Here is a 16659-nt window from a genome sequence, read left to right as displayed (position 1 = left end):
CAAAAGAACAGATTAGAAGTTGCGCCCCGGACAGAGGGTCATGAAGAAGTCATAAGTGAATTATATGTCACAGAAAATAGTGATGGATCGGCTCTAGCATCATTACTTTTTTTACTGAAAAGAACCTGTGCATTTGAATATAATGGTGGCGGAAAGAGAATGATGGAAAAATTCAAAAAGATGAGCATTGCATAGATAGCAGAAGAGGGAATATAAAGATTGTTTGTTGACTGTGATTTTAGGTGCTACATTTTACTTGGTAGTTAAACTTTGTTATTGAACTTGTTACTATTGATAATAATTGGTCACGACAGAATTACACTATTCCTGTACTTCAGTAAAGTGCAAATTCACCGCTTATATATTATTTCAGTAAAACTAAAAGTACTTGTTTTACGTTTCTACCTGAGTAAAACTTCGGGTAAAAAAGTACTTGCCTTTGAATGTATTTAAATATCAAAAGTAAATGTAGTGATCTATGAGCAATACATTTTAACAATTTACAAAATTACATTTTCCATTTTCTCTTGCACAGCTTACCTTTTTAAAAAGTGATTTAAATTTTTTTCACATTTACAAATACACAGTAAAATACAAACTCTTGCCAGAAACATGAGTTACAAATTTAAAGTAAAAATAAAAGTTTTCCATTAATAAAAATGTTCTGATAGTATTAAAATAGTCTGATAATGCAGATACTTGAAATGTACTTACAGCAACATAAATAATATATAAAACTTTGTAGTATAAATCTTTGATATCATATACAGTGATGTCATATACAGTGATGTCATAAGTGCTGCAGTAGTGCAGAAAAGATGTTTTCGGAAGGTCTGGGCTGAAGGTTGTAAGTGAAATCCTAGCCCTGCCAATCATCCACTGTTAAGTCTTTGAGAAAAGCCCTTAGAACTCAGATGTTTGATTTGTCTTCTCTCTTAATTGCTAGTTGTTTGGTATAAAAACATCTGTTAAATAGTTCATTTTTTGACAACCGAACATCTGTAATCTTCCAAAATGTTTTCTGGCTATTCCTCACTTGTCCAGCTGTGTTAAAAATGCCATACCTTTCCAGACCTGCCCATAAACTGTCATTTGTAGTATCGTGTGTATTTGTGAGTGTATGTGTGGTTTAACTTACAGACACATTGACTGCGTGAAGCGTCCAGCATGTATCCAGGCTTACATGTGCACCTGTAGCTGCCCTTAGTGTTTAGACACTCAGCGTGTTTACACAACCCAGGAATCAGACACTCGTTGATATCTGACAGTACAGGAACAGAACATAAGAATGAAACAGCACAGAACTGGAATATTTTCCTTCATTATTACTGATACCTGATATTATAACAACCAGGAGAGTAAAATCAAACAGATCCCTTCAACATTGTATTGTTTTGTTTCTCTCTTGCCATCACATTGACAATTTGGATTAGGACATCTGAATGACGAACGATACATGAGAATGTTTCTGAGGCGTGTATTTGAGAACGATTTCTTTGTTATCATTAGGACTTGAGAGGTGTCCAAGCTCCACACTGGCATTTTTGATCAAAGATGTGAGAGCGCACCGAAGTAGAGAAAGAAATATGATACAGATGAGGTGGTATGAGCTCTCTCTCTCTCTCACACACACTTAAATTTTTTGTGAACAACATGCAATAGGTGCGCATAACCGTAACCTGGCACTCAGATATAAACACATTTCCTCAAACTGATGTTAACAAAGTTCCAAAAAAAACCACCAGAATTCATTGAACTCAAGAAAAAGACCTAAACTTTTTTTATTCTGTGCACACATCCCTTAGCCTTAAAATATATACTATTTCATCATGTAAGACTGAATTATCTGATTAATCTGAAATTTTTATTAAGTACTTCTGGCTGTAAGTCAAATCACATGTATTAATTGTATTGTAATTGTATTGTATTTTTTTAATTTAAATTTTTAGTATAATATTTTAAAGCTTTATTTGAAAAGTTTTTTGTTTGTAAGAAGATATTTATTTACATTTATGGCATTTGACATACACCCTTATCCTGAGCGACTTGCAATTTATATTTTATTTAATTCTAATAAATGTATTCAATTTTATGGCTGTCAATCGATTCAAATATTTATTAATCGCAACTTAATTGCACATTTGTATACGTTCTAAAAGTCCTTTTCAAGATTGTAATACTCTAATCAACATAGGCATGGCTAATAAACAATAAACACATCACTTTCACACCAAGAACACTTTTGTGCTTCTAAAAATGATACAATATCAGGTTCACATCCAGAGCGTTGATCTGTTATTATTTTGCAACTCTTCAATGATGTGGTCTGCTTCTGTGAATAAAAGCATGGTGTTAAATACTACACATACCATATTCTCTGGAGCCATAACAACTATTTAACAGAGCTGGAAGCTACTCTTCTCAGCACTGATATCCCTCTGCCATTTTTAATGACTCAGGAAGGAGATATAGGAGCCGACGGGAAATCCAGCTGCCCTTGATGAGAAGATGAAGCAGGCGTTATGAGTGGTCTATAGAACTGGCGAAGCATTTGAAGTGACTCTTATCTGTGCACTGTGTATCAACGCTCATGCTCATGAATAGAACAGGCAGCAGCTACAGTGAATCATGGCCATAATATGAACTACAGGATATGACACATGCTCAAGATTGATGGTGTATTTGAATGCAATGTGTGTGTGTGTGTGTGTGCTTGGCGTACGCACATACACATCTTGGTTAGAAAGTCATCCACCTGACATTGACAGAAACCCACAACTAACAGCTCTCTGTGCTTTGGCCGTTCATCAGACAGGGCAAAATTATCCTTCTTTTTTTTGGAAACGGGAGATGCACAGGAACGAGACTTTGGAGCCAACCAGAAAACAATGTGAATAACTGTCAGCTAAGTTTTGGAGCATCCTGAAAATGCAAGTGCTGAAAGTAGGAACATCTTGAAGTGTTCAAAGACAATGGATCTGAATCAAAGCAGGATAAATGACTCAGGCAATTTTGACACCAGTTCAGATGGCATGTGTCTGTCTCCACAACACTTTTAACGTTTAAATGTGTGGCTTAAAATGGAAATGAAAACAGTACACACAAACCCCCAACACACACACACACACACACACACACACACACACACACACACACACACATACAAGTATTGCTACCCTTAATACAAATAAGCTTATTTTACAATCTCACAAAAATTGTTGATATAAAGTTTTATTTGATATAACAGCATTTATATGCCCTGTGATGGCCTGGCATCTCATCCAAAGCATATTCCCTCACCACAACCCTCAACCTTGACCCTGGCTGGGATAAGCAGTTACTGAAAGTGAGCAAGTGAGTAATCTCTTTCTTTTAAAGACATTTGTGGCAAAACTATTGAGCCCCCCCAAAAAACTTTAAATGGAACATATTGGCGAGCGCTATAGGACTTCTTTTGAAGAATGATTGCGTCAAGAATTCTGTACAAATATCAGAATGTTTTAGCTTGAAATATAGTTGACTCTGCCAGAAGATTAAAACACATCCAAATCTTTACAAAAAGAAAATAGTTTGAGAAACAAAATCATTGTTTTGCAAAGGCCAAATCAGTTTGAAGATTTAAAGCTGTGGTCTGAAATATTAAATATGACAGGCCACATGCACAAAAAAAAAAATTCAAAGATATCTGAAGATCAGAAACCATTTACTAGATAAGTTTAAGTATAGCTATAATGACATTTGCTTAGGCGATACATAATTATATTACTATTACTATATGATTTTTTTATCCTGGTTAAATGAAGGTTACTATCTAACAGCTAATGTTTGAACTAAAAATCTTTCTTAAAACTAAACCAAGACCTCATATGATATATATTAAAATTACATAGGGTGGCAATAAATATGAAAAGAAAGAAAAAAATTTCTTCTTTTGGTACACTAACATGTCTCTTAATACGATGTTCATGAACATATATGCAAAGTATTCCAATGGGTTTACTAGACTTTACATTAAACAACTAAAACCAGATCTTTAAAAATAATATTATCATAACTACTAATTCCAAATCAGTTTTATGTAAACTAAAATTACATTACTCATGCTAATTATGGTAAAGTACTATCAAAACAATGGATTCAAATCACACACTATATGCATAATAGTTTGTTTACACCTGGCCATATGACTTTTTTGGATATTTTAATCCACCTTGAGTCCCAATTTGCTGTAATAATAACCTTCACTCTTCTGAGAAGATGTTGCACTAGATTTTGTATGTGACTGTGAAGATCTGTGCTCTCAAATGTATTGAGAAACATCCTATAAAATTGTGTGTCTCCATCTTTGTGTTAACAGTCTGGGGAAGAACCACATATGGCCGGAAAATTCAAGTGTCTCATCACTCTTGTCCATATAGTGTATATCAGTAAAAAAATGAAATAAGCACAATAAAATTCATTTCAATCTAAACTTTATGTAAGATAAGTAGCATACGTATGGAGTGTCCTGGCCATGTGTGTGTATTAGGTTTTGTTGGAGATCACATTTATTTTCACTTGCACTAGATGGACGATGATGTGTACTAACCTCAGCTCAACCCCTATGAACCAGCCATTTTGTTCCCATTGGTATTTTTTCACACAATTCAAAATTCTTTTTTGAAGCCCTGATGGGATATTTATGAATGTACATGGCGGTGCAGGAATGTTTATTGAGCAACCTAACCCCTAAAACTTGGAATAAAAATCTCTTTGCAGTCGGTCTTTGCAAACATGAGGCCTTCATAAGAATTCTTAAAGGTCCACCTGGACACATGAAATTGCATAGTCATACGCAAACGTTCAGGTCAGGCGCTACTGAACAATTTTACATTACTTACCTTGACAATGAGTTGAATTTAGTCTTTTATAGCCTTTGGGACATTCCACGAGGCCATTTGCAATCACGGCGTAAGCTGTAAAGAAAGGGAAAAAATTGAGAATACAAAAATAAATAAATAAATAAATAAATAAATAAATAAATCTTACAGATGTGCAATTCTTGGCAGAAATATGAGAAGTTCTATCGGTTGGCTGAATGAGAGGTAAAAGATATGTAACTGATCCCCATCATTTCCATTTATAGTTTTACATCACCATCCAGCAAAGTACTACCAGATACTGTACATCATACCATGTGTCAAGCCCCAAGTAAAAAATAAAAAGGGCTAAAATCACCACAGGGGAAAACTTACTGCACAAAATATATTCTAGTTATATTGAAGTCATCTGTTTAAAATGTATATTCCGAATGCAACATAATAAGTGCCAAAACCCAACAAAACCACTATTCTACAGAGAACAAAAAGGCAGCATGCTATAGTGCTTCCTGGTCATAGCAATGAGGCTCAAATAGTTGGATGTAAAAACCATCAATTAAGCAAACAGTAGCGATTGTAATCACAGTGGACTTGATAGCAACTGAACCATAAATGCTGCATTTTAAATGTGCTAGATTTAAAGAGGAAATAGCTCATTAAATATCACAATAATATCACAAGACGATTTAGTAAGTAGGTTTTTACACAATTCAGCAGAATTGCTCTTCAGGGAATGAACAACTTTTAAAGTTAATTATAAAGTTAATTTCTTCTTCAATCTCATACTACTTTATTAAGAGTGAGTGGGAGCAAACAAGAGCTGGCTAAAATTATAGCTGAGTTCCAGATGACAAAACCTTAATTAATTCGGCGGGTAGAAAGGACAGAATAAGATGCTTGTATGTTCCTTCAATTAAAAAAGTCCGCAGTACAATACAATAAATTGACAGGAAAACTATTATTAGCTTTACACTATAATTATACTGTTTCCCAGCAACACAGTTCAGCACTAGGTTGTTAATTGCTCATAACATGCTAATATTTCATTTATTTTTCATTTAATTGAAGCCACCAGGTCACAGTTCCACTTTCAGTTTTCACTGAAGGAACTGTTTGTCAAATTTAAAGTCAGCACCAGGGTCGAAAACTAAATCCACACACCAGAATTGAGCAATTTTTGAGAATGTTTTACATAGTGAGCGAGCTGGTGTATTTTTACCTATATGTTTTAATTTACTATTTGGAAGAAATCAGGGCTACAACCCTGCATATCTGTATAAAACCTTTTCCCAGTGACTGTGACTGTTACATGGTTACATGGACAAATTTAATAATGCTGTGCTGTAAGATGAATCATAATGAATCTTAATATCTAGCATAATATTTTCAACATGTGGGTAAAGATTAAGGTTAAGCTTGGTTGATGTGGTGTATGTAAAACCAAGCCACACATACACGTGACCCATTACAGGACTGGACACTAGAGACTACAGTATAAACACTCGTGTATAAAACCAGTCATATGATAAAGTCCACCACCCCACATTTGTATGTCATCAGCAGTGGGTAAGAGGAGGAACCCAATCCTTCCTCCAGCTAGAGATAATAGAGGAAGCTTCTCTATTTGTTTCATTTTTCTCCCAAGTGACAACTGTTCACTCCAACCCAAGCTACACTGCCAACGATCTGTCCTTCTGGGAGTATGCTGACCTTTTGTACATAAACTTAAGGACATTGAAGGGGAAGCAGTTATGGTCAAGGTGAGTCTAAAATAACAGCTTGAATGAAAAATTGTTAGGAATATCCTACAATAAGATTGAACTGAAGTTAATAAGAGTAGATTGAAGTCAGTTCAAATAGACCACAGGTTTAAAAAAAAAACTCCTTATCATTGATTAATTTTCTTTATCATTAAACTAAAAGTCAATCAAGTCATCGTTTAGTTTAATAGGACCCTTAGCTGAACTGGGAAGTTCTCTTTACTTTGCTACTCATATTCCAGTTCAGACATAGGGCACTGTGTATCAGGTAGCATAGCAGTTGGGAATCGTAGCTGATTATGTGAATAATAGCTGCTAAACCCCTGTTTCACCAGTAATCTCATCCAGTTTTAGTGTCAGAGGAGTCTCTGATCCCCCATAAGTGCTGAATTGGGCCAAAGCAGTTCAGAAATGGTTTCAAAAACAGAGAACATAAGCTGGACGTAGTAGAAGATAAATAGTAGAAAGAAGAGCTATGGAACGAGAAGGCAGTCTTTAACAAGGACATGAGAGAGTTGATGATTTGACAAGATGACCATAGAATTCAGAGTCGTCTCAGTTTTTATATCTTCTGAGACAAAACAAACGATTACTCAAGCTTGTTGACAGACATCTCTTTACTCCCCAATTTTTTAAAACAGTGATTATAATTACAATGTGTCAGCATGCAGTTGTGTACTAAATCTTTCTTTCGACAACATGAAACATGAACGATCTCAAGATGGCTCCCAGATGGATTCTAAATTTTATGTGCTTAGTAGGGAGCATCCAGAGTGACACAGGTAGCTGAATATAAAAACCATTATTCGAAATAAGCAGATGACATTTTCTGAAGCAAGCTTGCCAGAAATATAAAAATGAAAGTGGTGTGAGTAAAAAGATTTCACTGTCACACAAGTGGGATTTCTTCTGATATAACTGCCTAGGTTAGGGTTGTGGAGGGTTACATTCTGAAAATATAAACTAGGAAAGAAAAAAAGTCTTGTGCACATCTCTAGCTGAGATCAGTTATGGACTCAAGTGATGTAGCTGAAGTTTTTTTTTGTTGTTATTTTATTAAAAAAAAAACAAATATTGTGGATATCTATGTTTATGTGTGTAGAACGATGCAGTTAGCTCTATCTAAGTGTGTTATGTTTGGAGCTCTGGGATCTAGCATATACAGCAATTCAAAAATAAGTGGAGGTTAGCTTTACATGTCTTGTAGAAAGCTGTTTCCCATACCTTCTTTTGCTAGTGATTGCCATATGATAGTGAAGAGAAAGCTAGTAGCTGGGAATTTGCATCCAGGCTTTTGTAACAGTTTTGTGGTTTTTATAGCTGTTATTTATACACTATGTCTGTTTAATTGGTTTCTCTATCAGAGCAGTACTATTTTCCACAAAATACTTTTCTTCATATTCCTTTTTTTGCTGCACATTCACATGTTTGGTATAGTTGAATAGTGAAGTGCTGTTATCCTAGAAATCCCAAACACGAAGCAGACATTATTTAAAGAGATAAATGAATGGCTCTTTTAGTGGGACAGGACCCAAAAGGGAGTGAAACTGTCTCAAGAATATCAACCTTCATTGACACAAGGCGATGATTGATGATTAAGAGCCATCACAGGACCACAGGAGGACCACCATGTAAAGTGGAGAGTGCAGCATTACTTCAGAAATAACGTCACAGGTGCAATGAGAGCTTCCCTGCAGGACCTAGCTTGCCTTACTCAGAGCCAAACAGCCAAACAAAAAGCAGGGAGGGAGTTGAATGTGAGTAGGAGGACAGACAACAATGTTTCTTAAGTGTTCTATATCTGTGGAAATGCAGGCTGAACTGACAGGCCTGGAATACTACTGAAGAAGAGAGTCATTCATAAAATGTTGGTATTATTAACACTATAATGCTGAATAATACTTAAATCAGTAGTGTCATCTACAGGTAATACATGTGTTAATCTTCTATAATAACAAATGACATTTAAAAAGTTGTGTGATTTGTATATGGTGTAAGTTTTCTTTAAGAAGACATTTATTTTAGCATTTTTTAAAGGCGTCTCCAATAACATGCCAATCTGTATTCTATCTCTTATTAATTTCAAGAGAAAGAGAAAAAAGAGTATTATTAATAAAATAATAAGTAAACTGCTTATAGAGTGAAGAGCCTATAAAGTAAGCAATAACAGGAACTAGCTTGTTTGTTTAATGCTCATTCTCTGATTAAAGTAATTGAAGTAATTTCTGTGGTAAAAAAAAAACAACACTTCACTTTAGGACGTGCAAATATTGAAGAGAAATCAGCTTCAGCATTACACCACCCTGTTTGTTTATTATGTGATCATAGAAACACTGTAGAAACCTCACATGAACCCACTGTATTTTATTCCTTATATAACAAACCACTTTTCAAATAAAAACATCATTAAGGATGTCTGGTGATGTTAAAGCCAAACAGAGGTAAAATTAAACATTGATTTAACTTCATTTTGTACTCTTTAATTCTCGTTATGGTGCATTATTTTTTTTTGTGCCAAAACTAGAAGCAACTCAAAGCTCTTTAATCAGTTGTATTCATTTCCCGATCAGACAAATGACATTGTTGTCGCCATTTAATCTCACAGCCTATGCAGTCACCCTGTTTTTCCACCGACTCAGCCTGATTAGAGGAAGTCACTTTTTCAAAGGGAGCATTTTTGCTTTTTTCCACAAAACTAAAGTTTCCTCCATAAGCAACTAAATGAAAGCAATTTAGGAAAATTAAACACTGTTTTTACATTTGCACACTAATTAATCAAAAGAAAGTCTCTGGAACAATCATATGTTGAAATCATCTGCTGTGTTTGCTATTTAACAGCTGTATTATAGTACTGTGTTGAAACGAATGGCATTTCCACCTGCTGTGCTGATAAAGACGTTGTCTCATTCTCTAGTGTCCGCTTGAAGCAAATTCGACATGACAGCATCGCTGATTCCATTATTAATGGTTCCATCGAGAATAATGTATGAGGGGCAGAAGAGAGATGTTTTTCTAGTTTCCAGTTCGACATGTTACTCTACTTAGCAACTCAAATGTTAAGCACAATGCAAAACTCATTAATTTCAATTAGTCCAAGATCTGAAAAAGCTGCATGTTCAGTAAGGCTAGTTTTCAGGCAAAAGCTAAAAATTAACAAAGCACACGCAATAATTATGAACTCATTAGTAAAACATTTCAAAGATATGCGTGATCGATTATAGCTTTACCCTGCTGTCACAGTCCCTTTGAAAATGCAAAATAGACTTTACTTCTGAGCCACAACAAAAATGGATCTGATTGGAAAAAAATGTCCTTGTCTAACAATACATCCAAAGTGACATGTGGCATTTTTCTCTATTCTGTCAATCTTCATATTCTCTGGATTTTCGTTAGCAGCCAAAACAACATCAGCTATTCATTTTATTATTATTACTTTTTTTTTTTCATTTTTATTCAGAGGCCAAGTTCTTGATTTTGATGTTGTTCATTAACAAGTGTGTCATGTTTGATCATGCCTTATGTGCTTGATTAATAGTACATTAAGCTTGATTGCTATAACCTCTGTTCCACTGAGGGATGAATGGTCTGGAACAAAATAGAGTTACGCAAATCCCAGTGCTTTCAACCTGCATTCAGCTAGTGTGCTCAGTGCAACAAAATCAATAGTTTAATCATGTACAGTAGATATTCACTGGTACTGGATTCATATTAATACATAATCCAATATCATGCTCCAATATACAGTAAAATATCAGAGATCAATTTGCTGGTAAAACATGCCGGTATTTGCAACTCTAAATTGCTAAATATCAGTGTGTGGAAAGATGTGTACGATTCCCTGTGGTGGACCAGCAGTGATTCCCTTCCAGGGTGTATTTCTCCCTCATACCTAGTACTTCTGGAATAGACTCTGGATCTACCCCAAACCTCCCTAGAATAAAGCTGTTACAGAAGATAAATGACTGAATGCTGAAGATAAAGTAATTCAGTTTGAACCATTATGGCAGAGATTAAATCTCAGGAGCATTTAGGAGCAGTATTTGCTAAGCTAGACACATCATTCTTAAGAGAAAAGGTAGAGTATTTAAGGTAAACTTCAAACTAATCTTGTTAAAATAAAAAACAGCACACAAAGTATTTTAGTTTAAGAAATAACTGAAGAGAGGATTTAGAAAGGTTGGAGGGGGGGAATAGAGTTCAGATGGGCACTAAAATAGTTACTCTACATCAAAAAATATGTGGAAAGACAACTTAGGCCATGTCCACACTAATACATTTTCGAAAAACACACATTTTTCTATAAGTTTTGACCTCTATATTTGACCTCCTTCTATAAGTTTTGGCCATGCTGAGACGACATTTTCAGTCAACAAAAACGTGGCTTTTTCAAAAACAATATACAATTTTCGCATCGCAGTGTGGACTGTGAGAAAATGGAGGCCTTTGAAAACGATAATGCGTTTTTAGTCATTGCCACGAATTTACAAAGAGCCAGAAAGTAAATAAACGGCAGGCGGAAATGACGCAGGTTTTCTCATTTCTCATTCGCAGTAAATGGACCTAAGCTTTTTCAGACGTTTCAGTGTGGATGAGCAACTTTTGGGAAATGATTGTAAACAAATGTTTTTAATTTATCCAGATTAGTGTAGACAAATCTGTTAAGCAACACTTTTTTTGATGACTGCCACCCACTGATATTTTCAATTTGGGACTTTAACAGCAGTGATTCTTTGCTACAGTACAAATCACATGCTAATAAAAAACACCTGGAATTCGGATTCCAGGTGTTTTTTTTTTTTTTTTTACTGTCTAGTAAAAAGCTTTTTCAGTAATAAACTGAAAGCAAAAAAAGTTCTTGCCAAAGTAAAATGCAAACTTCCAAAGAATAAAAGATTCAGGCTAGTTTGTTCGAAGTTTCTATGAAAGTCTTTTTTTAGTGTGTTATGTTCATTTCGGAAACCTGGCACTCGTTTTTAAAACAACTTCAAGAACAGTTTTGTCTCCTCTGCTGAAACGCTGACTTTCACAGTTTATCTGTCAACCTGTATGCTTCCAGGTTTTATTAACCTCAGTAACTTGATTACCTTTAATGGCCAAGCAGACATGAGAGACTGAATCGAGTCTGCTGTAGCAGCAGAGATTTAGACTGTAAAAACTGTGTCACATTGGCTAAGATGTTTGGCTCACACACAAACAACCCACCAGCATTTCAATTAGTTTTAACCTAGACCTCTCTGGCATGCCAATCAATTCCAACAATGGCTCCCTGAGATCATTTGGAATCACGGTGATGCACAATGACGCAATCCCCATGAATTAGAACGCTCTATTTTTACTATCTGTCTCCATTTCTCCATCTTTACTGCTACAAAACAATCTTGCCTCACTTAAATTCAAAGACCTTCTTTTAAAACTCTCTGAAACAGCTAACCTTTAAACAATATCCAGAATGTGATGCCTTGATAAGAATGTTACGATTCAAAACAGGAGCGTACGCTTAGTCTCATCAGAAACTGAAGAGATAAAGAGCATTGATAAGTCTGTCGGTCTGTTGCTGATGCTTGAATCCAAGAAAAAGAAGGGGCTCTGATCCAAGAAATGAATGTGATTTTTTTTTTGTCTCTCTCCCTCTCTTTATCTCTCTCTTGTTATTTTTGCCTGGTGTTCATTACAGCCTGGAATTTGCAACATCCAAGATGGCAATGCATTACTTCCGTCAAGGACGTAGCCTCCCTTGCAAAATAGGAACGACAAGCTCGCTTGACTGTCATCACTTTTATTAGACTTGCTCCACAAACCGTGTACCTCATAACCTCTCCTGCACTTTTCACTATGCGTCTTCTACTCACACAAAAAACAAAAGATCAAATTATTTAAATAAGACACATGCCAAAAATACACAGACTTGGCAAAATTATAAATAATGGAGTAATTTTGTTACAAGAAAACTGCAAGACCTAAACCACCTTAATTAACCTCTCGCTCTTAACCTCAGCTTTCAATTAACAACAATAACCCAATTACATACATTTTTATTTGGATGTTAAACTAGGCCCGGGTTCGATCCCCGGTCAGGAAACCAACCCCAGCCACTTCCAGTGCCGGTCCCAAGCCCGGATAAATTGGGGAGGGTTGCGTTAGGAAGGGCATCCAGCGTAAAAATATGTGCCAAATCAAACATGCGGAAGATCCGCTGTGGGGACCCCTAACGGGAGAAGCCGAAAGAAAGTTTTTTTTTTAACTAGAATTTACATATTTGAATAGATGTTGTGATTACCAACAATGTGGAAAACATGATTGCTGATGTAATTATGTAAATGCAATATAAGTTTTCAATATGTACATTGTACACCTGTTTCTAACTAAATTTGTCCATCTGCATGGCATCATCGTTATTTATGTTAGCATTATACAATACTATGATTTGCATTTCCAAAACATTCTAGTACTAGAGCTCAGCTCAGTTTGCCTTATTTCCATAAATCAAAGCTCACAGTAGAAGGTAACCGGTGATCTTACAGTGCATTGTCATATGTAAGCGATGCAATGTACAGTATCTTTCATAATTCTGCAGACTTTGTGAAACACTTATCACACAGTTACTGTTCCTAATCACTGTACACATTCAACAATTTAACAGTCAGTGATGTCATTCCCAGCATTCCAAAAGCAGATGTCCAAAATTCTTCCCATGCAAACTGAAAATGAGAGAATGGATGGACACTTCTGCAAATCCAAAACATCAAAGAGTAGAGGAGTAGAGACACATCTGGAAAGTTAAGAGATCTAGAACTTCTGGCCAAGGTGGAGAAAAAAAGAAGAATAAATATCTGTCAGTGATCTAAAGGCTCGCCACAAGTGAACTGATGTCTGCATCGGATTACTGACTACGCTTAATAAGGAAACAAATATGACCGTCCTACGTCTGGTAGTCAGCAAGTACAAGTACAAGCGCATGTTCATTTTTCCTGAAAGAAAAAAGGCAAATATATTGGAAGTGGATAATCCAATCCATAAATTAATTGTTTGACATCCCCTCCACACACACACTTTATGAATAGAAAAATATTCTAAAAGAACATAATTCAAAAATGGCATTGACAGTTTTTTATTTTGATTCAATACAATTCAAATATAAGATAAAGTGGTTATAAAAGAATGTATAAGTTTGCTGCTTATAAATCTAAGTTTGGCATGAGGAAGAAACTAAAGACTAAAAAAGGAACCAATCCTTATTTTGGTGGCACCGAATGTCCATTCATTACAGTTCCATCACTATTGATTACAATTAGCTAAACGTTTGCTAATTGCATGCGTGTCATTATCCGAGGTGGAAAATAACGAATTACATTCATTCGTGTTACTGTAATTGAGTGTTAAGGTTTTCGTTGGGAGTGACGAGGATGGACAGGATTAGAAATGAATTTATTAGGGGGCCAGCGCATGTAGGACGTTTTGGAGACAAGGTGGGGGAGGTGTGTTTAAAATGGTTTGGACATGTGCAGAGGAGGGACATGGGGTATATCGGTAGGAGAATGCTGAGGATGGAGCCACAAGGAAGGAGGAAAAGAGGAAGACTGAGGAGGAGGTTCATGAATGTGGTGAGGGAAGACACGCAGGTAGTTGGTGTGCAAGAGATGTAGAGGACCCCTAATGGGAGAAGCCGAAAGAAGAAGAAGACTGTAATTAAGTAGTTTTTTTTGTGTGTAATTATACTTTTTAAAGTAGGTTTTAAAATCTGTAACTTTACTTACACTTAAGTATGTTTTGATTAAAGTATTTTACTTAACTACATTTTACATCATATCCGTTACTGAGTAAAATAATCAATACATAAAAATATGGGGAGGGGGACAAACAAGCAGAAGTCACAAAAAAAAAGAAATATGGATGTATTACTTATATGCTATTGCAAGCTATTATCAATTAATAAATATCACACACTACATTGTGCAAATACTTTTTTTCCCTATTTTCCCCCTATAATGTCACTCAAGGAAATAATTCTGTAATATGACCTGAAAATACAGACATGTTCTCTCACTTTACACACAAATCAGCCAGTATCTTTTATTACATATATCTTTAATGTTTTTCCATTAACCAGTTCATCATGTTACTGAAATTTGTTGTGTCTAAGCTTAAACCCACCTCCAACACTGCAAAACCTGACATCATAGCAAGTGGAAATCTCTTGAATAGAGTCAAATTTTGCAATTTTTTCAAATTTTAAAATAAAATTAGGATATATACAAATATTAAACCGATTTAAAGTCACTTGTACTCATGTCAGGCTTTTCAAGAATAGTCTGGTTCTAAAATTATCTATTTGGCAAAAAAAAACAATGCTCATTTTAAGCATTTATTTCTAAAAATAATCCAAATGATCTCCTAAAATGATCAGAAAAATGATCAGAACGGCCATTTATTCCTATAGGTATAACAAGCACCTAAAATATATTTTCTAAGGCTAAAACACAGCATAACATGCCTCACACATTGTCCATTTAATGCCACACAGCATGAAACACTACAACTCTGCCAGCAGTCAGCTCCCATTCTGTATACACAAACTAAACCAGGCTGAGTGTAAACTGTGGCTTTTCAAAAGAACCACAGATTGGAAGAAGAGCTGGCACTTGCTTGTCTTGAGCAATGCTCAGCAATCTCTGCAGTGAGATTTGCCAAACATCCTTCATCCAAAGAAATGCCGAGTTAGATTTGTTGCCTTGTTGAGTTTCTAAAACACAAACTCGTTTGAAAGGGAATGGGGTAGTAAATGCATTTGATGTACACTGTATCCTCAGTAGTAGTGTTCGTGTATATATTTTATGTTGTTCAGTATATAATATTGACATTGTCTACTAGATATAGCTCTTAAACTACAGAGCTTCCTGATATGAAATATGTTTCTTTTTCCCTGCATCTCAATTAGAAGAAATCTTAGCACTCAAAAAGTCTGGATTTACCGCCAAAATTCACAGAGAAAATTGCATTCTGATTGGGATTGATGATCTAAGCAGAACATAATTTTAAAGAAAGGAAAAATTATTTTCTTCATTTAAATGTTTTTACCCTGGACATGGAGAAAACATTACCACACATTCTGTTAGGGCCATGATTTTCTCCTATAATATGATAAGTAATAATCTTAAAAGGCAGCTGAAATCACACAGTGGTATATCAGCTTTATTGTGGACCTTTAGACAGATTGGCTGTTTTCACCATCGAATTTCTTTTTAAACTGGATCCTTACTAAGACAATCTGTGCAGGAAGAAAGCCGAGAACAAATTTAAAAGGTAAATAATGTTTTCATGACATTTTGGTATAATTTATTACAGAGAACTTTTAAAGCAAATGTGTCAAAAATATGTCCAAAGAAAATGGCCAGAGTATATTTTTTTTCTTTTTTTGGCTGTTGAATAGAAATCAGTTACATCTGATTGAATTTCCCAGACATACCATATGTGTTAGTCCCTAGTGTATAAGAGTCTCACCTGGTTTGCTAGGGCACTCGGTGCATTTGTGCAGACCCCATGACGCTCCCACACTGCCGCAGCAGTCTTCCTGCTTGGTAAGACCTGGCAGAGGCTTCCCACACTGCAACATAAGCACACAAAACACACAATAGCACAAATTCCAGCGACTCATGTTTCTGAACAAACAGAAGGGTCTTTTCAAGGGGATGAATGTTACAAAAGGGTTCGGAACAGGCAGTTGAAGCAGGTTATGAAACCCAGTGCCTGTTCGAACATAGGAGGAGTTGCATAAAAGCCATGCAGTATCATCACAAAAATTATCTCCTTTTTTTTTTAGCATCCTTCCTTCCTTCTGATACCCAAATGTACAGTGCGTGCTGCGCTTACAGATAGAGTGTGCCTCTTCTCATTTAAAGCAACAACGATGAGGAGCAGCTGAGTCCTGTTAGAGAGGACAAAAAGCAGCCTCTTTTTTTCTCCACTCTCTCTCCTCCCCTGGCACATTGCTCATGGATCTGAGCTAACTGCAAGATTAGGATCTGAATTTCTTTTTAGATTTA

At 35.6% G+C, this 16659-nt stretch overlaps 1 protein-coding gene across 1 annotated transcript in view; it reads right to left on the bottom strand.

Annotated features, from left to right (window-relative positions):
• LOC124390099 (latent-transforming growth factor beta-binding protein 2-like) overlaps positions 1 to 16659 on the bottom strand; it is a 106668-nt gene that overhangs the window by 38143 nt on the left and 51866 nt on the right. The window contains 3 exon segments of the mRNA XM_046855810.1: positions 1139 to 1261; positions 4881 to 4955; positions 16118 to 16220. Coding sequence (XP_046711766.1) covers positions 1139 to 1261; positions 4881 to 4955; positions 16118 to 16220 — 301 coding nt within the window.

This window comes from Silurus meridionalis, chromosome 8 (genome assembly GCF_014805685.1).
Source record: "Silurus meridionalis isolate SWU-2019-XX chromosome 8, ASM1480568v1, whole genome shotgun sequence".
NCBI classification, from domain to species: domain Eukaryota; kingdom Metazoa; phylum Chordata; class Actinopteri; order Siluriformes; family Siluridae; genus Silurus; species Silurus meridionalis.
This window is presented reverse-complemented; position numbering and strand designations above follow the sequence as displayed.